At 40.3% G+C, this 20,509-nt stretch overlaps 1 protein-coding gene across 12 annotated transcripts in view; it reads left to right on the top strand.

Annotated features, from left to right (window-relative positions):
• The first annotated feature begins 210 nt into the window (after nucleotides 1–210).
• GART (phosphoribosylglycinamide formyltransferase, phosphoribosylglycinamide synthetase, phosphoribosylaminoimidazole synthetase) overlaps nucleotides 211–20,509 on the top strand; it is a 30,839-nt gene continuing 10,540 nt past the window's right edge. For 3 of the 12 annotated variants that reach the window (XR_014077660.1, XM_081572910.1, XM_081572908.1), the window contains exons 1-17: nucleotides 211–250; nucleotides 548–645; nucleotides 3,740–3,925; nucleotides 5,954–6,049; nucleotides 6,519–6,693; nucleotides 9,671–9,782; nucleotides 10,767–10,835; nucleotides 11,329–11,454; nucleotides 12,248–12,335; nucleotides 12,530–12,615; nucleotides 12,774–12,942; nucleotides 14,772–15,003; nucleotides 16,979–17,073; nucleotides 17,364–17,473; nucleotides 17,813–18,011; nucleotides 19,048–19,299; nucleotides 19,559–19,711. Coding sequence is in view for 10 of the 12 variants with exons in the window: in XM_081572910.1 (XP_081429036.1) it covers nucleotides 3,781–3,925; nucleotides 5,954–6,049; nucleotides 6,519–6,693; nucleotides 9,671–9,782; nucleotides 10,767–10,835; nucleotides 11,329–11,454; nucleotides 12,248–12,335; nucleotides 12,530–12,615; nucleotides 12,774–12,942; nucleotides 14,772–15,003; nucleotides 16,979–17,073; nucleotides 17,364–17,473; nucleotides 17,813–18,011; nucleotides 19,048–19,299; nucleotides 19,559–19,711 (2,107 nt within the window). In the remaining 2 variants the exon portion in view is untranslated. Of the gene's footprint in view, nucleotides 462–547; nucleotides 1,061–3,739; nucleotides 3,926–5,953; nucleotides 6,072–6,487; nucleotides 6,694–9,670; nucleotides 9,783–10,766; nucleotides 10,836–11,328; nucleotides 11,455–12,247; nucleotides 12,336–12,529; nucleotides 12,616–12,773; nucleotides 12,943–14,771; nucleotides 15,008–16,978; nucleotides 17,074–17,363; nucleotides 17,474–17,812; nucleotides 18,012–19,047; nucleotides 19,300–19,558; nucleotides 19,712–20,509 lie in introns of those variants that run through there. The other 9 variants (XR_014077661.1, XM_081572916.1, XM_081572914.1 and 6 more) reach the window with 6 other exon arrangements.

The following is a 20,509-nucleotide window of genomic DNA, read 5'->3' as shown; positions in this document are numbered from 1 at the left end:
CTCCAGGCTCCCAGCATGCCTCGGGAGGAGGCGCAGCGGCCAATTCCGTCTCTCGCCGTCCTGATTGGCTCCTGTGGGAGAGCCCAGGCCCGCACGCTCCGCCTCCGAACCTATCAGCGAGCACGGCCCCGCTCTCCTCCGCTGTTTCTGAGCGTCTGGGGTAGAGCTGCTGACGTTTGCGCCGCGCACGACTGTGTCCGCCATGTTAGTGACTGACGCAGGCGCCATTACAGGAGAAGTCGCTTTCGAGGTGGCTGTGTCAGCTTCAGTTGTCAGTCTTCAACAGCGTTCGGGGGAGGGGGCGCTTTAAGAGGCTTGTTTTAGTCACTAACTACCCGAGATTAAATTCCGTGAGGAAAGGGAGCGGGGAGGGCAACAGGGTGCTCCAGCATTCCTGGATGTCTCCGCGTTTCGGCAGGGGAGATTCATCCGGGAAAGCACATTATCAGCGCCTGCCCACAGTACGAAGAATAACGTTTTCATCCCCCCCTCCCCCGTCTCTCTGCCATAGCATCCTATAATCGGCTTTTTTTTTTTCCCATTTTAGCATTGGGTCAAAGGTCACGAGCCAACCGAGCTCAAACCCTGGTGCATTCTAATCTCGTCAGGAGCCAGGCGCGTCACGAGACTTTTGCACAGTAGCCGGTCAGTTCTGATTCCTAAGCAACACACAAGTAGCTGAACATGGGTTTAGCATTCTGGCGCTCCCCACCCTCCTCAGAACTCAGGAGGTTCTGGGGGGAAAGAATAGAGATTTTATGTGGCATCTGGTACCACAGAATTAAACACTGTAAACGAGTAGGGTTTTAAGAGATTTGCTCCGGAGGGGAGGTTCAGGCCGCGCCCGAGAGCGGGAGGGAATCGCTCTTGATTACCTCGGGGTGGGGACCACGGGCCGCGCCAGCCAATGGGGAGGCGAAGCCAGTCGAGGGCGGGGGGCGGGGGCCGCGTGCGCGCCGGATTCCGCGCGCCCAACTTCCGGCGCGCGTGGCGGGCGTTCAGATCCAGAGCTCTAGGCGAGGGTCTACGCGTGTACCCTGAGGTCGCCCTGTGTCGCCAGGTGAGTTTCCTCCGCCTCTCAGCGAGGTTGCTTTACGGTTTGGTTTAGCAGAGTTACTCTCAGGCATGAGATGAAACTGTCTGAACCGGTTTGGCTGTCGGAATTTTCATCTTATTTCCACATGCCATGGGTGAAGGTTGGCCATGTGCTTTTTCAGTTTTAACTGAGATTTACAACGGGTCTGTCGTTTTCTCTGCTTTAGATGTCAGGGCTCTTTTTGTACCTTTATGCTTTTTTTTATGTCATGCACAAGAATTGCATATTTTCTTGTTAATTCTGTCCTTTGTCTCTAGCAGGTTATTTAACCCCATTTTGTGGTTGGTTTCTATTTTGTGTTATTCGCCAAGTCTTTTGAAATGGCTTTTCTTGGCTCTCTAATTCTCTGTTATGTTATCCACTTAGAGACGACTGAGGCCCAAGAAGGTTAAGTCCCTCCATGTTTCCCAGCTAGTAAGTCTTAACCCAATCCCAGGTCCTCTGACTGAAGGGCTCCTAGCCACTCCTGGATGTACATTCCCTCACTCTGAGTCCTAAAACTATTTCAGAGATCTACTGCAATAATCCCCTCACTGCCCCTGTAATTCACACTAATGTCTTCTCTAGACTGAAAGGTATATTTATTTCAAATATTTCAATACACATGGCAAGTCTGTGTTTTCCATTAGCCATTTTCCTCTCTGAGATAACTTAGTAACTTTTTTCCCTCTTCATATTTTCAATTCTACCTGAAGCAAAATTGCTTCTGTTGGAATCTCACCCTCTGATCTGTGTGACCTGCAGCAAGTTACTTAACCTAACTGAACCTCAAGTATGTTTATCAGCAAAGTGGGCATGGTAATCCTATCTACCTCATAGAATTTCAAAATTAAAAGCATTTAGAGTACCATCAGCAAGAAGTGCTCAAGAAGTGTTTTTATATTATCAACTTAGAGTATTCCTAATATTTCATAAGTAATTGATTTCAGTTTTTCCTCTTATCAGTTTGTGTTCTATGTAATTAGATGTCTTCTGAAAATTAGTAAATAAATATGACAGATTATTCATTCTTTTGGCTTTGTAGAATTTCTATCCCCGAAGCATCAGTTTAGACAAAAGGAATCAAATGTAGCATGTTAGCATTCTTTTACTACTGAGTGTATGTAATTGTACTAATTACTTATAAATAAATGGCATTTCAATTCTCACTGGCCTCATAAGGCACATTCTTAATTCCACCTTGTAAGATGCAAATTGAATTGCAGATGGTAAGAGCTTAACCAAGGTCACATGCTAACTTGAGCAAAGAGATAGTTGCCCATCCTGCTCAGGATCAGATGCCAGAACTAAGGGAGATGTGTTTTTGCCTTCTCCACCAATTTCCTTTGGGAGGAAGGGGCTGCTGCATCCCCTGGGCTTAGCTGCCCCTTGGCACTTGGGATATTGCCCAACCAGGAATGGAACATGCATCCCCAGCATTGGAAGGCAGATTCTTCACCCTTGGACCACCAAGGAAGTCCCTTTGCCAGTTTTCTAGCATATTGCACTTTTTTTTTTTAAGATTTACTTACCTATTTGTATCTTTGGCTGCACTGAATCTTTTTTGCTTTGCTTTTGCTTTCTCTAGTTGCAGAGAGAGCAGGGTCTACTCTTTGTTGTAGTGCATGGGCCTTTCATCGTGGTGGCTTCTCTTGTTGTGGGGAAGGGGCTCTAGGGTGAGGGGGCCCAGAAGTGCTCCCAGTCTCTAGAACGCTAGCTCAGTGGTTGTGACACACACGCTTAGTTACTCCGAGGCATGTGGTATCTTCCCATACCAGGGATCGAACCTGTGTCTCTTGCATTGGCAGGTAGATTCTTAACCGCTACACCACCAGGGAAGCCCTGCACCAGCTTCTTAAATGGGGATCAGCAGACTATAGCTCTTGGTGCCAGTGCTTCCTACTATCTGTTTTTGTACAGTTCACTAAATAAGAATAATTTTTATGTTGTTAAATGGTTAGGGGAAAAAAGGAAAAGTGATGTTTCTATGACAGTTATGTAAAATTCAAATTGCTATGTTCATAAATAAAGTTTTATTGAAACATAGCCACACTTAATTCTTTATAAACCTCTTATAGCTTCTTGTTGCTTAGAACAGAAATAGGCAAACTATGACCTACAGCCTATGCCTGTTCTGTGTAAGTTTTTGCTGAGCATAACTGGACCACATTTGTCTCTTATCCAAGGCTGCTCTTTGTGCTGTAATGGCAGAGTTCAGTAATTGCAACAGCGACTATATGGCCATCAGAATTTATTTATTTGGCTCCATCCGGTCTTCTTTGTGGTGCACAGGCTTCTCTCTAGCGTGTCGCGTGAGCTGCAGCACCGTAGTATATTGTGCACGTGAGCTGCACGGCATGTGGTGTCTTAGTTCCCTGGCCAGGGATCAAACCCATGTCCCCTGCGTTGGAAGATGGATTCTTAACCACTGGAAACAACATTAAGACTCATTTTTAACTGAGGTTTGATGATTATTAAATCTTCTGAAAGTGAAGCCCTAGAAAGGGTGATTGTTCATAGTTTTTTGTTTGTTTTTTTAAATCAAGCTCTCTATGCCAGTCTGCCTTATTTCTAAAGTACCACGCTAATCCTTAAGAGTACAGTCATATTTCTTAAATGATGAATCCCAGTTTAAAACGGTCAACTGTGGTTTTCTTTCTGCAGCTTTCATCTTCCTGCTGAGTTCCTGCTTTGTGGATAGCCCAATGGCAGCCCGAGTGCTTGTCATTGGCAGCGGGGGACGGGAGCACACTCTGGCCTGGAAACTTGCACAGTCCACTCATGTCAGACAAGTGCTGGTTACCCCGGGAAATGCAGGCACCGCCTGCTCTGAGAAGATTGCAAATGCTGGTAATCACTTTTTTTTAAGTAAAAGTGAACAATTGCAAATGATAAACTGTCGACCACATCTGTTCTTTGTAAGGGTCAATCGCTGTTCAGATTTGAATGCTTTGCTTAACCCAAAAATGTATGTGGTAATTTGAATAATTGCCATATGTCATAAATTTAAGGTATTCTGTTGTTCAGATTATAGCACTTCCTTACCTTAAATTAGTTTAAACCTTTAAAACATGTCTAATAAGAAAGTCACAAAGCAGTACCTAATACAGATTAAAGGTATTTGGGTATATATTTTGGGGAATGAAAAATTGAGCAGTGCTATTAAATGTGAGTTCTGCTAATTCTTACTCCATAAGAGATCTCAGCCTTTATCTCTTCCACTGGTAAATATAAGAAGGTGATCAATTCTTATGCTGCATTAAACTCTCCAGTAACTTCTCATAGTAATTAGCATAAAACTCAAACTCCTTACTGTTGCTTACAAAACTTGTTGTGATCTGCCCCTCTCTGCCTTTCCGCCTGATCTTTTGTATTCTTTGTTTTCTTTTCACGGTGCTCTATCCATGTGGTCCTGGCAGTTTCCCAAACAGAGCTGCCTTGCACTTTGTTCTCACCCCCAGCACGACTGGCTCCTCATCATTCAGGTCTCAACTTACGTTACCTCCTCAAAGAGGACTTTCCTAAAGTGAACTGTTACCTGTGTCTTCTTTTATTTTTCTCGTCTGTCTCTTATCTTCACTTCCCTCCTAGAACAGAAGCTCTAAAATGTAAACTGCATGAGGGCAAGGAACTCACCTGTCTGATTTTGCACTGTGTACACTGTGCCTAGTACTCTGCGTGGCATATAATATTTACGGGGAGAACATAGATCCGGTGAGCCACAAACTGGGAGAAGATAATTGTACACGAGACCACAAATAAGAGATGAATGAGAAACTATCTGCTTCCCTGGGATCTTAGCTTTGGGACTGAGGTTTTTTTGTTTTTTTTTTTTAAGAATTGGCACATTTTGTCTAGCTGCAGTTGATGTTACACAGACCAGCCCATGAAAATCTCCCAAGATTGTCATGAGACTTCCATCACTTGTATTGACAGATTAGGTGTGTCACCTTCCTTTGCTGTGCTGAGGTACTTGGCTCTGCTCAGCCCAGTTGTGTTTGCACCTACTAACCCAGAGTTCATGGTACTCCATCCTTATCCTACTCAGGCAGTTTCTGTACGTTGAGATCTCTACCTTTTCTGCGCTTACTCCCTACACATCACAAACACCACATACATGCAGAGTAATTCGAGACTTCAGCCAGATTAGGAATGGTGGCCCAGATACAGTGAAGTGAAAGAGTGCCTATAAAACCAACTCATACCCAGTATATGGTTGATACCACTACTACTTAGAACTCCATTGAGATTTACCTTGTTGGTAGGTTGGGAAAGTGAGGAAGGTCATAAAATCACCATTCTGTTCTTAGCTTAAACATCTTTGCACAAAGAGCCCCTGCCTCCCAATTTACTTCACATCAGATTTGCCTAACTTTATTAGTTTGCTTGGATGGTCATAACCCAGCATTCCCATAGTGAAATATAAGTATTCTAAGTGTAGGGACCCTGTTTGTGTGTACATCTTAACTCAGTGACTAGGACAGTTATCTAGCACATAGTAATTTTTAGTAAATCTTGAATGAATGACATTTCAAAGGCCAGTTTCTGAGTATATTCTCTGGTACAATGTTTTGTTTATAATCAACACTAGTGACGTGAACACTACAGTCAAAAGAGTACAGCTCTTGGGAAACTTAGACTCAGTTTTCTGTCACTGTGGTGATAACAAAATAGAGAACTCAGCTTTGTTGGTTAGCCTAATGTACTCTGCTCTGAATTTCTCATGGTGAAACTCTACTGCACCAGTAAAAGAAAATCAACAATTAATAGGCATACCAGAGTATAGTACTTAGACTTCAGCAAGACACTTATTTATTATACCTTAAACAAGTATGTTTATATAAACAAGATGGGTGTGTTTCTTTTCTCTTTTCACAGACATCTCAATCAGTGATCACACGGCCCTTGCTCAGTTCTGCAAAGATGAGAAAATTGAATTCGTAGTTGTTGGACCAGAGGCACCTCTGGCTGCTGGTAAAGTTCATTTCTATTTATTGTGACGATATATATACTGTGCCAACAGGATCTTAGAGATCATCTAATCTGATACATTTTACAGATGAGGTTTCCTGATATATTGGAAAAAGTTTTCGCCCTCTTGAAATTTATGGATTCTAGGATTTTTTTTCTCCCAAGCATTACTATTGTGGATAATATAAATAATAATATGAGTAAATTTGAATGAGAGATCAAATTTGCAGCCATAAGAAATATTTTGTTTTTATTCTGCTCTATCCATATATTTGAATATAACGTAAATTTTTGTTGTACTTGAACCATGTGCAAGTAGCATTTTGCTATATCCTGTAGAAAACATGAAAAATGTTCACGTGTCCTACTCTCTGCCATCTGCCTTATCTCAGTGTAGCTTTAGTCAACCCTAATTCTTCAGAATGAAAAGGCCCCGCAGAGACCTGACTTGGCTGCTTGTTTCCATCACTAGGAATTGTTGGGAACCTGAACTCTGTGGGAGTTCGGTGCTTTGGCCCCACAGCAGAAGCAGCTCAATTAGAGTCCAGCAAGAGATTTGCCAAAGAGTTTATGGACCGACACGGAATCCCAACTGCAAGATGGAGAGCTTTCACTAAACCTGAAGAAGCCTGTGACTTCATTATGAGGTAGATAGAAGACAGCCTGTGAAGGGCAGTTGTCTTGTTATCTTGTTATGATATTGGAATGTATGAGTCACTGTTACAAGTTTATACTAAGGTAATTCTAGGGGAAAACTCATAGAATATAGATTGCCTTTTTCCAACATCAAAATAAAATGAGGTTCACTCCTGTGGCCTTGCAGAACGATAAGCTTTTTAACAATTCTGCTGGAAAGTTTATGGGGGGAAACGATGTATCTGGTTCTGTAGTCGTGCACTGTCAGCCAGATTGACACAGTGGCCTCTTACAACGTAAAGGGTATGGATTTTTTTTTCATAAATAATTAACTAGAGAGAAGAATCATCACTTGGCCTTCTGCCACCACTGTTCAATCCTAAATCTTGAATTAAACATCCTGTTCTTTATTATATGGAAAACATTGAGCAATAAATAAATGTTGGAAGATACATGACTTTGCCCTTTTTTGTTGACACATCTAGCTACATGGTATGTTTTCGTGTTCAGTGTAGTCGCTCAGTCATGTCCAACTCTTTGCGACCCCATGAACAGCAACATGCCAGGCCTCCCTGTCCATCACCAACTCCCAGAGTTTACTCAAACTCATGTTCATTCAGTCGGTGATGCCATCCAACGATCTCATCCTCTGTTGTCCCCTTCTCCCACCTTCATTTCTTTCCCCGCATCAGGGTCTTTTCAAATGAGTCAGTTCTTCTCAGGTGGCCAAAGTATTGGAGTTTCAGCTTCAGGATCAGTCCTTCCAATGAGTATTCAGGACTGATTTCCTTTCGAATGGATTGGTTGGATCTCCTTGCTGTCCAAGGAACTCTCAAGAGTCTTCTCCAATACCACAGGTCAAAAGCATCAATTCTTCAGTGCTCAGCTTTCTTTATAGTCCAACTCGCACATCCATTCATGACTACTGGAAAGACCATAGCTTTGACTAGATGGACCTTTCTTGGCAAAGTAATGTCTCTGCTTTTTAATATGCTGCCTAGGTTGATCATAAAATTTCTTCTAAGGAGTAAGCATCTTTTAATTTCATGGCTGTAGTCACCATCTGCAGTGATTTTGGAGCCCAAGAAAATAAAGTCTCTCACCGTTCCCAGTGTTTCCCCATCTATTTGCCATGAAGTGATGGGACCGGATGCCGTGATCTTAGTTTTCTGAATGTTGAGCTTTAAGCCAACTTTTTCACTCTCCTCTTTCACCTTCATCAAGAGGCTCTTTAGTTCTTCTTCACTTTCTGCCATAAGGGTGGTGTCATCTCCTTATCTGAGGTTATTGATATTTCTTCCGGCAATCTTGATTCCAACTTGTGCTTCATCCAGCCCAGTGTTTCTCATGATGTACTCTGCATATAAGTTAAATAAGCATGGTGACAGTATGCATCCTTGATGTACTCCTTTCCCAATTTGGAACCAGTCTGTTGTTCCATGTCCAGTTCTAACTGTTGCTTCCTGATCTGCATACAGATTTCTCAAGAGGCAGGTCAGGTGGTCTGGTATTCCCTTCTCTTTAAGAATTTTCCATAGTTTGTTGTGATCCACACAGTCAAAGGCTTTGGCATAGTCAATAAAGCAGAAGTAGATGTTTTTCTGGAACTCGCTTGCTTTTTCGATGATCCAGCAAATGTTGGCAATTTGATCTCTGGTTCCTCTACCTTTTCTAAATCCAGCTTGAACATCTAGAAGTTCACGGTTCACTTACTGTTGAAGCCTGTCTTGGAGAATTTTGAGCATTACTTTGCTAGAGTGTGAGATGAGTGCAGTTGTGCGGTAGTTTGAGCATTCTTTGGCATTGCCTTTCTTTGGGATTGGAATGAAAACTGACCTTTTCCAGTCCTGTGGCTACTGCTGAGTTTTCCGAATTTGCTCGCATATTGAGTGCAGCACTTTCACAGCATCATCTTTTAAGATTTGGAATAGCTCCACTGGAATTCCATCACCTCTACTAGCTTTGTCCATGATGATGCTTCCTAAGACCCACTTGACTTTGCATTCCAGGATGTCTGGCTCTAGGTGAGTGATCACACCATCAGGATTATCTAGGTCGTGAAGATCTTTTTGTATAGTTCTTTTGTGTATTCTTGCCACTTCTTAATATCTTCTGCTTCTGTTAGGTCCATACCATTTCTGTCCTTTATTGTGCCCGTCTTTGCATGAAATGTTCCCTTGGTATCTCTGATTTTCTTGAAGAGATCTCTAGTCTTTCCCATTTGATTGTTTTCCTCTATTTCTTTGCATTGATCACTGAGGAAGGCTTATCTCTCCTTGCTATTCTTTGGAAGTGCATTCAAATGGGTATATCTTTCCTTTTCTCCTTTGCCTTTCGCTTCTCTTCTTTTCATAGCTATTTGTAAGGCCTCCTCAGACAACCATTTTGCCTTTTTGCGTTTCTTTTTCTTGGGGGTGGTCTTGATCCCTGCCTCCTGTACAATGTCACAAACTTCAGATCCATAGTTTTCATTTCAGTTATTCTTATTTATTCTTTATCCTACATTGAAGTTTATTGTTTCCTAGTAGCCAGATTCCTTGGACGTAACAATTTAGTTAGTTACTTTGGGTAAGTCTCCTAGATCTCGAGGTCTACTCAACAGAAAAAACTACCAACAACAGTTTCTTACGTGTACTTGGAGAAATTATGTATCCGTGCTTATATTGGTCTATGAGTCACTACTTTGTATCTTAAAGATCATTCCTTATCCATGCTATACTGCTGCTATTTTTCCCCCAAGGTTTGTTGATAATGCTCTCAGGGTAGGTGAGAAAAGCAAAATTGTATGTACCATATGATCACAGTTAACTACAGAGGAATACAGAAGAAAAGAATCCTGACAGGAAGTACATCAAAATGGTGTTAGCTGTTTTTTTTCTTCCTGCTTTTTAGTTGTTGCTATAGCATATCATCACAAAATCTGAAAGTGTTTTAAACTTTTGACTCGTAAGGATTTACTGAATATTGAAATTTCCTCTGTCTTCACAGTGCAGACTTCCCTGCTTTGGTTGTGAAAGCCAGTGGTCTTGCAGCTGGGAAAGGGGTAATTGTTGCCAAGAGCAAAGAGGAGGCCTGTGAAGCTGCCAGGGAGATTATGCAGGTAAGTTGATCCTCCTGAAAAAAGTTCATAATTTTCAAGTCACACTGGATAACTACTCCCAATTTGGCAAATACTTACAGATTCTTATCCTCAAGATGAGGAAAATGCATAGTAGTTACTGTTCATAATACTATGCATTATAATCCATTTCTGTAAAAAAAAAAGAAAAAGTATCTGTTCTTGGTGTCTCAGGTCTTAAGAAAAGTGAAACAATGTTAACATATATTGCTTTTTATTTTATTATGTTTTGCTTTTTTTTTTTTTAAGAAAAAAAAGGTTTTATTTTTGGCTGCGCTGGGTCTTCACTGCCATGCACAGGCTTTGACGGTTGGCAAGTGGCCCCTCCTCACTGTGGGGCCCGGGCCTCTTACTGCAGTGGCCTCTCCTGCTGCAGAGCACAGACTGCAGGCGCATGGGCTTCAGCAGTTGCCGCACGTGGGCTCAGTAGTTACAGCATGGGGGCTTAGCTGCTCTGTGGCGTGCAGAACTCTGCCAGACCAGGAATTGAACCCCGGGACCCCCACACTGGCAAGCAGATTCCCAATCACTGGACCACCAGGGAAGCCCCTAATGTTTTGGCTTTTATGATCCATCTTGGTTGTTTTGGGTTTCTCCATCTTTTGGAAATCTGCTTTCACAGACAGTATGGTATAATTACTATAACCAAACATAATTGTAATCGGAAATAAGAGTTAAGTAATGATGAAAACATCTGTTTCCCTGTTGCCTTATTGAACCTGGAAAGGTGGCTCCCCAGGAGGGTTCTAATGATGTATTCATTACTTCTGTACCAGTGCTAACTCTACATTGTTGTCACTTTAAAAATAGAAGACATTCATATATATGTTCCTATGCAGCTTTCAGAAAGGGAAAGAGAAATTATAAACTAGTGCGTTGGTTCATCATACAAATGGTACAGAATGATAGCAGCCGATTAAGTAATGAAAGCTTATAATTTCTCTTTGTTTTTTATCTCCCAATAAGGGTAAAGCTTTCGGAGAAGCGGGAGAAACAGTTGTCATTGAAGAACTTCTTGAAGGAGAAGAGGTGTCTGTATGTATATCCATCTTTTGAACTTGTATAGAGTATACACTGTGTTATCTGATCTATGATCCCCAAACAAAGCTTGATTTATTCTGGTTGCTTCATCCAAGAGCATAAACTGAGCAATACGAAGGAATTTATATGTGTTTAGTATTTTGGATACAAGTGAAAAAGTAATTTATCTTCTTTTAATCACCCCTAGTGTATCAGTAGGGGAACTGGACTTATATCACACGTTATTTAAAGAGGGGGAGGTTGAAATATTTTACATTTGGGAGTAGCTTGACCCACCCCTTGACCAACCTAGCTCAAAAATTACAGATCCTTCAGAAGTGAATATACAAAATCTTTTTGATACTTGATCTACAAAAGTTATTTATGTTTTAAATCATTTTACTTAAAAAAAAACTCTCTTTCTCTAATTGGAGTTAAGGTACGTATAGTTCTCCTTATTAAATTTTTTTTTTTAACTTTTTGGTTAAGTGGACTGTTTTTTCTGCAGTGTCTGTGCTTCACTGATGGAAGGACTGTGGCCCCCATGCCGCCAGCACAGGACCATAAGCGATTGCTGGAGGGTGATCAGGGCCCCAACACGGGGGGAATGGGAGCCTACTGTCCAGCCCCTCAGGTAGTCATCCTTTGGTCTTTGCAAAGAACTCTTAGACACTTTTCCTTATTCTGGTTTGTTTTTGTTTTTTTCCTGTAAATGACATTACTAATCATCAAATTGGTTTTCCTGGTAAATGAAAAATATCTTTTATGGTCTCACTCTAAAACTAACCTTTTCTAAAAGCCTTTGAGGAACTAACTTAGATGGGGATTAAACAGATCCTTCCAGCCCCTCCTTTCTACACCCTGTTTTTACCCCTTGAGCCAGTTATAATCTGGAATTATCTCTTATGCATCTTTGGATATCCAGGGCCCAACAATAAGTGCTCAGTAAGAGTGGGTGTGTTGTATCAAGAAGCAAGTCAGACTGTCACATTTGTTCTTCTCTTTCTACTATAGTGGATAAAGTATGTTTCCACACAATTCTTGGACAGTTTTATGAAAAATCTGCATTGAGCATATTATAAATAGCACTTAGAAACTCACACTTCCTTTCACTGATGATAGTTATAATTGTTTGTGCTAATAACGTGGTGCCTTTTTGATATTTTTCTTAATTAAAAGATTAAAAAACAAACATGGTTTACTTTAGACTTTATGTATTAAAACTACCATTTGGTGAAAATGATTTTAATATAAGAACTAACTCTAGCTCTGATTTCTATAATTAATTTTATAAACTCTAGATTTTCAACTTACAGGCTTACGAGGTGTGCAGGCTATATTGGAAGTATACAAAGGAGCCTTATTGTGGGTGAGGACGTTTTTAGTTTAATGCCAATTACATTTAAATATTTCTCTGTATTCCCCAGGTTTCTAAGGATTTGTTGCTAAAAATTAAAAATACCATTCTTCAGAGGACAGTGAATGGCATGCAGGAGGAGGGTATGCCATACACGGGTAAGCACATGGATGTCATTGTGGACATGATTCATGGAGGAAGTTTACAGCATTTTCTCTTTTTTTAAACCACCTTTTTATTGACCACTTTGGTAACATTGGTTATGATCATTCCAAAACATTGAGTCTATATTCTAAATTTCATAGTCACAATACAATGTCTTCATTAAAGTTTTTTTTTTTTTTAAATGAAGGTGTCCTCTATGCTGGTATAATGCTAACCAAGAACGGCCCAAAAGTTCTGGAGTTTAATTGCCGTTTTGGTGATCCAGAGTGCCAAGTGAGTAAAAAAGATGTGTGCTATTTTAATATTAGGATTTTTCAGCCTTGAAATAATTACCTTTGAGAAATATAATGCAAGTTCTGCTATCTCAGTGAATAAAATATCCCAGGAGAATTGAAATTTCTCAGTTGTCACATTGATTGTGTTTTATCCAGGTGATCCTCCCACTTCTTAAAAGTGATCTTTATGAAGTGATTCAGTCTACCTTAGATGGCCTGCTCTGCACATCTCTGCCTGTTTGGCTGGACAACTGTGCTGCCGTAACTGTGGTCATGGCAAGTAAAGGTTATCCAGGAGACTACACCAAGGGTATAGAGATAACAGGTGAACATCAGAGAATGCAAGGTTGAAAGACAATGTGAACAGTACCACAGTAGGCCTTTGTCCCATGCAAAGCTCCCTGTAAGGGTGTGAGGCCATCAGTAACTTTTCAGGGGTTCTTAACATAACTCGTTGCTTGTTGCTTGGATATGGGTGTCCAGATATCTAAAATTGCTGTATTTAGGAACTGCCATCCATTTCCCTTTCTGCACAATGAACACTTAAGTGGGCCTAGCCAAGTTTCTGGAGAATCACCCAGTCCGGCCTTTTTCCTCCATCCTCCAAGAGCCAGGAAGATAATGGGAATATATGAGAGTCAGAGGAACATTAGTATAAACTACATCAAGGATGTTGTAAATTTGAAATGTAAGTTTCAGATTTCAGGGCGTGATCTCTGGTCACAGATTAACCCTTCCCCCAGTTTGCAGTATACCTCGTAGTCACTTTGATGGCAGAATTAAAGCAGTTTCAGAACTATAGCCTTCTCTTCTGTTTCTCTTTATAGGAGGTGAGGCATCTATTAACAGTTAAATGATTGTAACCAATGTATATATAACTCAGTGTTTTAAAATGGTAAATAAGTTCCAGACCGCCTATTTACTGTCTTACCCAGACAGGAAGTCCATTGCCCTGTAAATACCACACATGGTAACTGGGCAGTTAGGAACTGATTGCCTTTTAAAACAAAGAAAGGAAAGGGTTAGAATCAAGATCTTTGTATCAGTGAAATTTCCCTAAAGTTTTAGTGACAAGTGTAATAGTTTCTGATGCCCCAATATTAGATGTTACTGATACCACCAGATATTTGGGTATCCATGACTAAGTGCCCCTATCTTACACAAACACCAGGAGAAGACACAATATTATAAACCACTTTACTTCAGTTAAAAAAACTTTTTTTTTAATTGATACAGAAAAAATTTAACAGATTACCAAATACGGTACTAAAGGAAAAGGACAAACTGAGGATATAAAAAGTTTTCTTAATAGGTTATCTTTGTATGGATTGGCCATTGCAGAATTTAGAAAATACAATTTAATAATATTTAAAAAGGAAAAGCAACCTTATCTAGTTGGCTGTGGAAAAGCAAAAAATTCTTTTACTCTTGAGTAAAAAATGATCAGGATTTATTCATTGATGTTTAAGTTTTTACTTTTCAGGAGAAAATAACTACACTTCTAGTACCAAACTTCAGAGCTTGCCTTTTTTTTCCCTTCATTGAGATAATCATTATTACATGAGATCTGTGTAATAGATCTTGTAATAACACAAGGCTTTAGTGTAATACAGTTGTCATCCTAGAGCAGAACAGGCTGTTCTTAGAGGAAGAGTCGATTTACTGTTATATCACATAATTCCTTTCTGTTAGGATTCTTGTGAAAATTCATTTAAGTGAAATAAAGATTTTATTTTTAAAAAACCCTCTCAATGGAGAAAGAAATGGCAACCCACTCCAGTATTCTTGCCTGGAGAATCCTAGGGACGGCGGAGCCTGGTGAGCTGCCATCTATGGGGTCGCACAGAGTCGGACACGACTGAAGCGACTTAGCATAGCATAGCATAGCATAGTCTTACTTCCCCTCCACCCCAAATACTGCCAGGTGCTGTTGTTTAGTCCTTTCTTTTCCTGTTCAGTTAGGGAGTGGTGCTCAGCTGTGGAATATATTGTGTGTGTTTTGACTTTTAACATTTGGTACATAAATCCTTTATAATAGACAAAGCAAAAAATAAAATACCTGTTCTAAAGAAAAAAAAAAAAACCCTCTCAAAATGAATAAGCCACAGTGTATAATATTATTGTAATTGATGTGTCAAATATGCTCTCTTACAGGGTTTCCTGAGGCTCGGGCTTTAGGACTGGAGGTGTTCCAAGCAGGCACTGCCCTAAAAGATGGCAAGGTGGTGACTAACGGGGGAAGGGTCCTCAGTGTCACAGCCATCAGGGAAAATCTCATCTCAGCCCTTGAAGAAGCCAGGAAAGGACTCACCGCTATAAAGTTTGAGGGAGCTGTTTATAGGAAAGACATCGGTTTTCGAGCCATAGCTTTCCTCCATCAGCCCAGGTAAACTTGCAACCCAGGTGATCACAGCACAGCTTTAGAACTGGCAGGTGGCAATGTAGAAAACTCCACTGAATCTGAACTAAGGCATTCTGTATTTTGAACTCTGAAACTGATCCAATTTTGATTTGCATTTAGTTTGAATCAAAACTACTAGTTATATTCAAATGAAATGGAAAAAACTTCATGGTAGCTCATATTTGAAATGTGCTGTTAAAAGGTTTTTTTCACATTATACATTTTAGGTGTATGCAATCAGCTGTCAATTATTCATCAAGAAAAATAGGGGAAGGGATTTTTATTCCTTGACGTATCATATATTTACATATTACTGTTATATATATCTTAGTTATCCTGATTTTATCAAAAGAATTTGAGATGAAAATATTGGTTATCTTAACTTTATAGCTTTGATTATACTATAAATTTTACCATCTCATTTGGTCACTGCAGTTATATTACTGAAGTGTATTTTATAACTTCACTTATTGTCATATACAGCTATTCCTTTGTAAAATATCAATGAACTATTAACTGCAGATGTGAGTGTCTTGATCTTATCACAGTATGTTCATTGAGTTCATGTATGATAAATACTTGTTTTAGGACAAAATGAGAGACAGTTAGCAACTTAATTCAAGCTGTACTGTTACTGATAGGCAAATAACTTTATATAATTGAATTGTTTTAATTGAACATTAAAATAACATGCTAAAATTTTATTTTTTTAACTTTTAAAATGAGTAGATTCTGGGACTTACCTGGTAGTCCAGTGGTTGAGACTTCACCTTCCAGTGCAATAGGGTGTACAGGGTTGATCCCTGATCAGGAAGCTAAGATCCCACATGCCTTGTGGCCAAAAAAACAAAAACATAAAACAAGCAGTATTGTAGCAAATTCAATAATGACTTTAAAAATGGTCCACATTTTAAAAAAGAAATTCGATCCTATTGAAATGATCTATTTCTAATCAGTAGAACTTCATTTCCTATCCTAGTGTGACCCTAGACTGCCAGCTTTTTTGTAGTTAGCTGCCAAAAGTCTCAAATCTGTTGGTTCCCTGGCATCTTGTTTCTAATAAAACTGGAGGTATTTCTTCCTATATCCCTGAATCCCACTAGGCCAGAGTTGTTGTTTTTGTAAGGCTAGACTACCAAAGTAACAGTGCCATTTAACATGACTGGGCTTCCCCAATGGCTCAGTGGGTAAAGAATCTGCCTGCAATGCAGGAGACATAGAAGGCACTTTCAATCCCTCAGTCAGGAAGATCCTCTGGAGAAGGAAATGGCAACCCATTCTAGTGTTTTTGCCTGGAGAATTCCATGGACAGAGGAGGCTGGTGGACTGTCCATGGTGTTGCAAAGAGTCGGACAGGACTGAGCAAATGAGCACTAAATGGAATGCTCGAGCTTGTTGGCACTATTATAAAGATGGAAATGATGCTTTGAATAATCATTACCTGGTTTTGGTGGGGTTTTGGTGTGGGGTTTTTTGTTTTGTTTTTTTTGAGTTTTTAAAATCATTTCTTATAGTTTTTATAAGAAAACTGATACAGTTCTCTATTACTGCAGTAAGAGTTCAGTTTCATTATTAAGGGATTTCTTTCTAGAGTTCTTATCCTAATTTTCACTTTTTTGACTCAGTTTTAGTACTCTTTTCCTTCCCGTACGAAAATTGAACAGAGAAAGGTTGTGGTCAAATGTTGATATATTTACCTGCCTATGGCAGGTACTTCTGGAAGAAATAGTTAAGTTAGAGAAGTAGTTCCAAATAGTGATTATCAACTGGGGAGGTTGTTTAAACACATTTCGATTCCTAGGACCTGCCCTAGACCAGCCAAATCAAAATCTCTGGATGGGGCCAAACACATTAGGGGATCTGAAAAATGCCTAGTGAATATCTTCTGCTTTAAATAATATTTTAAGGTTAAAATAATATTTCCCTGGTGATGTCTTAGTTTATTTTTTGAACTTTTTAGGGGCCTGACTTATAAGGAATCTGGGGTAGACATTGCAGCTGGTAATATGCTGGTCCAGAAAATTAAACCTTTAGCAAAGGCCACCTCCAGACCAGGTAAGTCAGATCCTGTCCTTTGCTAGTTCATCAACCATAGCAAACATTGTGTATTGATTTGGGGCTTTGTAGTTAACTGAGGAAAATGTTCCAGACTAATGCCAACTTGCTATGTCTTGTCCTCTTTAAGCCAAACTCAGTCTTCTGCTTTCTTATCTCTAATAGTAGGGAAAGCATTTCTTATCCATGATCTTAAACTCAAAAGGATGTGTCTGCCCCTTTAATACCTGCTTTCTTTATCAATCCTTTGCTGTTGAAATGCAGCAAGAAATAAATTTTCTCTCCAACAGGCTGTGATGTTGAACTCGGAGGTTTTGCTGGTCTTTTTGATTTGAAAGCAGCTGGTTTCACTGATCCTCTTCTTGCCTGTGGAACAGATGGCGTTGGAACGAAACTGAAGGTAATCAGACACCTATGTGAATCAAGGCCTTTTGTGAAAGATATGAATTTACTATGTATCAAATATCTTTCTCTTGATATATATGCACTAAAGAGAACCATACCAAATATTATTTTGCTACAATGGCTACATGTTTCTAATAACACAGTGTCTTTGAGAGTATATCTAGGACAAAAGGAAATAATTTGGGACCAAATAGCTTATCAGAATTCAGTGTTCTTTTGTCTTTAGATGTTCACAGCACTAGCCAAAAGTCATTATTTGTCAGCCTTCTCTGATAATTGACAAGATATAGTTTGGAACTTACTCTCTAATGTGGATGTTTTTACTCTTTGGTAGATTGCCCAGCAGTGCAGTAAACATGACACCATTGGTCAAGATTTGGTTGCGATGTGTGTAAATGATATTCTGGCACAAGGAGCAGAGCCGCTCTTTTTCCTTGATTATTTTGCCTGTGGAAAACTTGACCTCCATACGACTGAAGCTGTTATTGCTGGGATTGCCCAAGCTTGTAAAAAGGCTGGATGTGCTCTCCTTGGTATGCTCTTCCATTTTAATCATGCCCCCTTACTGCATTTCAGCCCTGCGTATAAGCCTGATTGGTGACCAGTATAGCTAGCAAAACAAACTGTTTGCCACACAATGAGGCAAACAAAATATAGACGTACCAGCTAAGGAAAACTTAGACCTCGGTGCCCCCAAACCCTCCCCTCGAGGGTTGGTCCCCCAACTCAGACTCACACTTCTATACCAACAGCCAGGGCTTGTCTGCCTCCCTGCTCCTTGGCCACTTTTGACGCCCACGTCTCTCAGTGGCCTCCTAGACAGACAGGGTAGGGGCTTGTTTCCTCCTTATGGCCCTGCAGCCGAGGCAGGTCAGTTCCTGGTATTCTGACTCTTTAAGCCTTAATTTCCTACACAAATGACACTAAGGATAAAATTTACCCAAGATTTATAGAACTATTGCTAGAGTACATATGTGAGGGTTTTAACAAGATAAATTTGTAGGTTGACCAGAGACTAAAACTACCTTTTTTACATCCCCATTTCTGTGGACAGGCCTATCCCAAAAGCCAAAATTGCCTTTCAACCATCTTTTAGAACCATTCCTGATTTACTGCCTGCCTAGACCCTGTATTTATATGATATGGTGGTAATGTGAACTTGATGTATTTTTTAGGCCAGGGCATTTAGAGTTAGGCGGGCCTGATTAAATCACTTCTTCAAGCCTGTACCATTATTGGAACATGGGGTGATTATAAAGATCAAATGTAGGTGAAAGTATTTCTGAAACTAAACTGCTAGAGAAATGGCGTTAAGTCCAACTGAGCGTTCATTCTGTAAAAATAACGTTGTTTGGGGGCTGTATTCACCTTTTGTGGAAATTAGTGCTACTTCCCCTGAAATCATGCTTGGTTGAGAGTTCTGTTAGATAGCCCTTAGAGAACATTTTACTGAATGTTTGCAGAATACAGCTTCTGTTTAATTGTCCATATGAAGAGTAGCTGGTGTCACTACTTCCTAGACAAGTGTATAAACCTTCAATGATTTCTTTGTTTTTTTCTTTCTGCCAGGAGGTGAAACGGCAGAGATGCCTGACATGTACCCTCCTGGAGAGTATGATCTAGCCGGTTTTGCCGTTGGCGCCATGGAGCGGGATCAGAAACTTCCTCACCTGGAAAGAATCACAGAAGGGGACGCTGTTATTGGAGTCGCTTCATCTGGTCTTCACAGCAACGGATTCAGCCTCGTGAGGAAAATTGTAGCAAAATCTTCCCTCCAGTACTCTTCTCCAGCACCTGATGGCTGTGGTGACCAGACCTTAGGTACACATACTCAGGTTTAAACGCTCCTGCTTGGAAATGTCTGAGCAACCAGTCACTGGGGTTAGGCTGCTTTTGTTACTTAAAGTTAGAATGGAACAAATTATAAATACTTACCCTGTGGTTTGGCTGCTTAGACATTGTTATAGAACAGGTGTATCGGACAGGGTCACAGTCATTCTCTATTTCAGAATTGTTTTTTATGTATGCTTTGGTTTCATTTCATAGACTTAAGTTTTTATCTTATCTTCCCAATATACAGGTGACTTACTTCTAACCCCAACCAGAATCTACAGCCACTCACTGTTACCTGTCCTGCGATCAGGACGTGTTAAGGCCATTGCTCACATTACTGGTGGAGGATTACTGGAAAACATTCCCCGAGTCCTCCCTCAGAAACTGGGGGTGAATTTAGGTAAGATCACTAAAAAGAAATTTTGCTCAGAAACCTATTAGAAGAAAAAACACATTATGGAAGGAAACTCTTTGGGTAGTTTAAATACACATAGAATTATACCCAGAAATTATTCATCATTGGGACTTCTTGGGGAAAAAATAGGACTGACCCTTTACTACCTCTTTTCACTTTATTGGCGATGTTTGTAAGGCATACAGCCCTGTGATTGACTTATATCAGATGATATTTTCTAAGCAGATTCTCCAGGGGGTTGGTAAGCTTAAGCTCTGTCAAGATGGAATCAGGAACTTGCTGGGAGGGAAACAGAAGTGGTAGTTATTAAATAGTCCATGTGGCAGATAAAGAGGACCCAAACAAAGGCATCGGGAAGAGAGAAAAATCATTGTGTGCTTAGCATGAAAAAAGAAGTCACAGGTTTCTGGTTTAGTGGGTGCATACGTGGGAACGTGCATAGCACAGGAGGAAGAATAGATTTGAATAGGGAATGAGAATACAGTGTTTTAAGTCTTTGATGTGTTCATTGCAATATTTCTGTGGAAAGTTAAAATTGGTGCTCATATGCCAATAGACACTGGTTAGCAAAGTCAAAAAGCAACTTGAGAGGGTAGATTTCCACCCCCTAGATAATTGGCACGAGGGATTATAGCAGAGATACAGAGACAATGAGTGAAGATTGATGTTTCAAGAAACTTATTGGTTGAGAATTCCCTGGTGATCCAGTGGTTATGAGTCAGCACTTGACTGCGGTGGCCTCGTTTCGGTCCCTGGTCCAGGAACTAAGATCCCGCTAGCCAT

This window comes from Giraffa tippelskirchi, chromosome 2 (genome assembly GCF_054371585.1).
Source record: "Giraffa tippelskirchi isolate mGirTip1 chromosome 2, T2T-mGirTip1v1.2.pri, whole genome shotgun sequence".
NCBI lineage: Eukaryota > Metazoa > Chordata > Mammalia > Artiodactyla > Giraffidae > Giraffa > Giraffa tippelskirchi.
The sequence above is the reverse complement of the archived record's forward strand: the minus strand, read 5'-3'. Positions and strand labels throughout refer to the sequence as shown.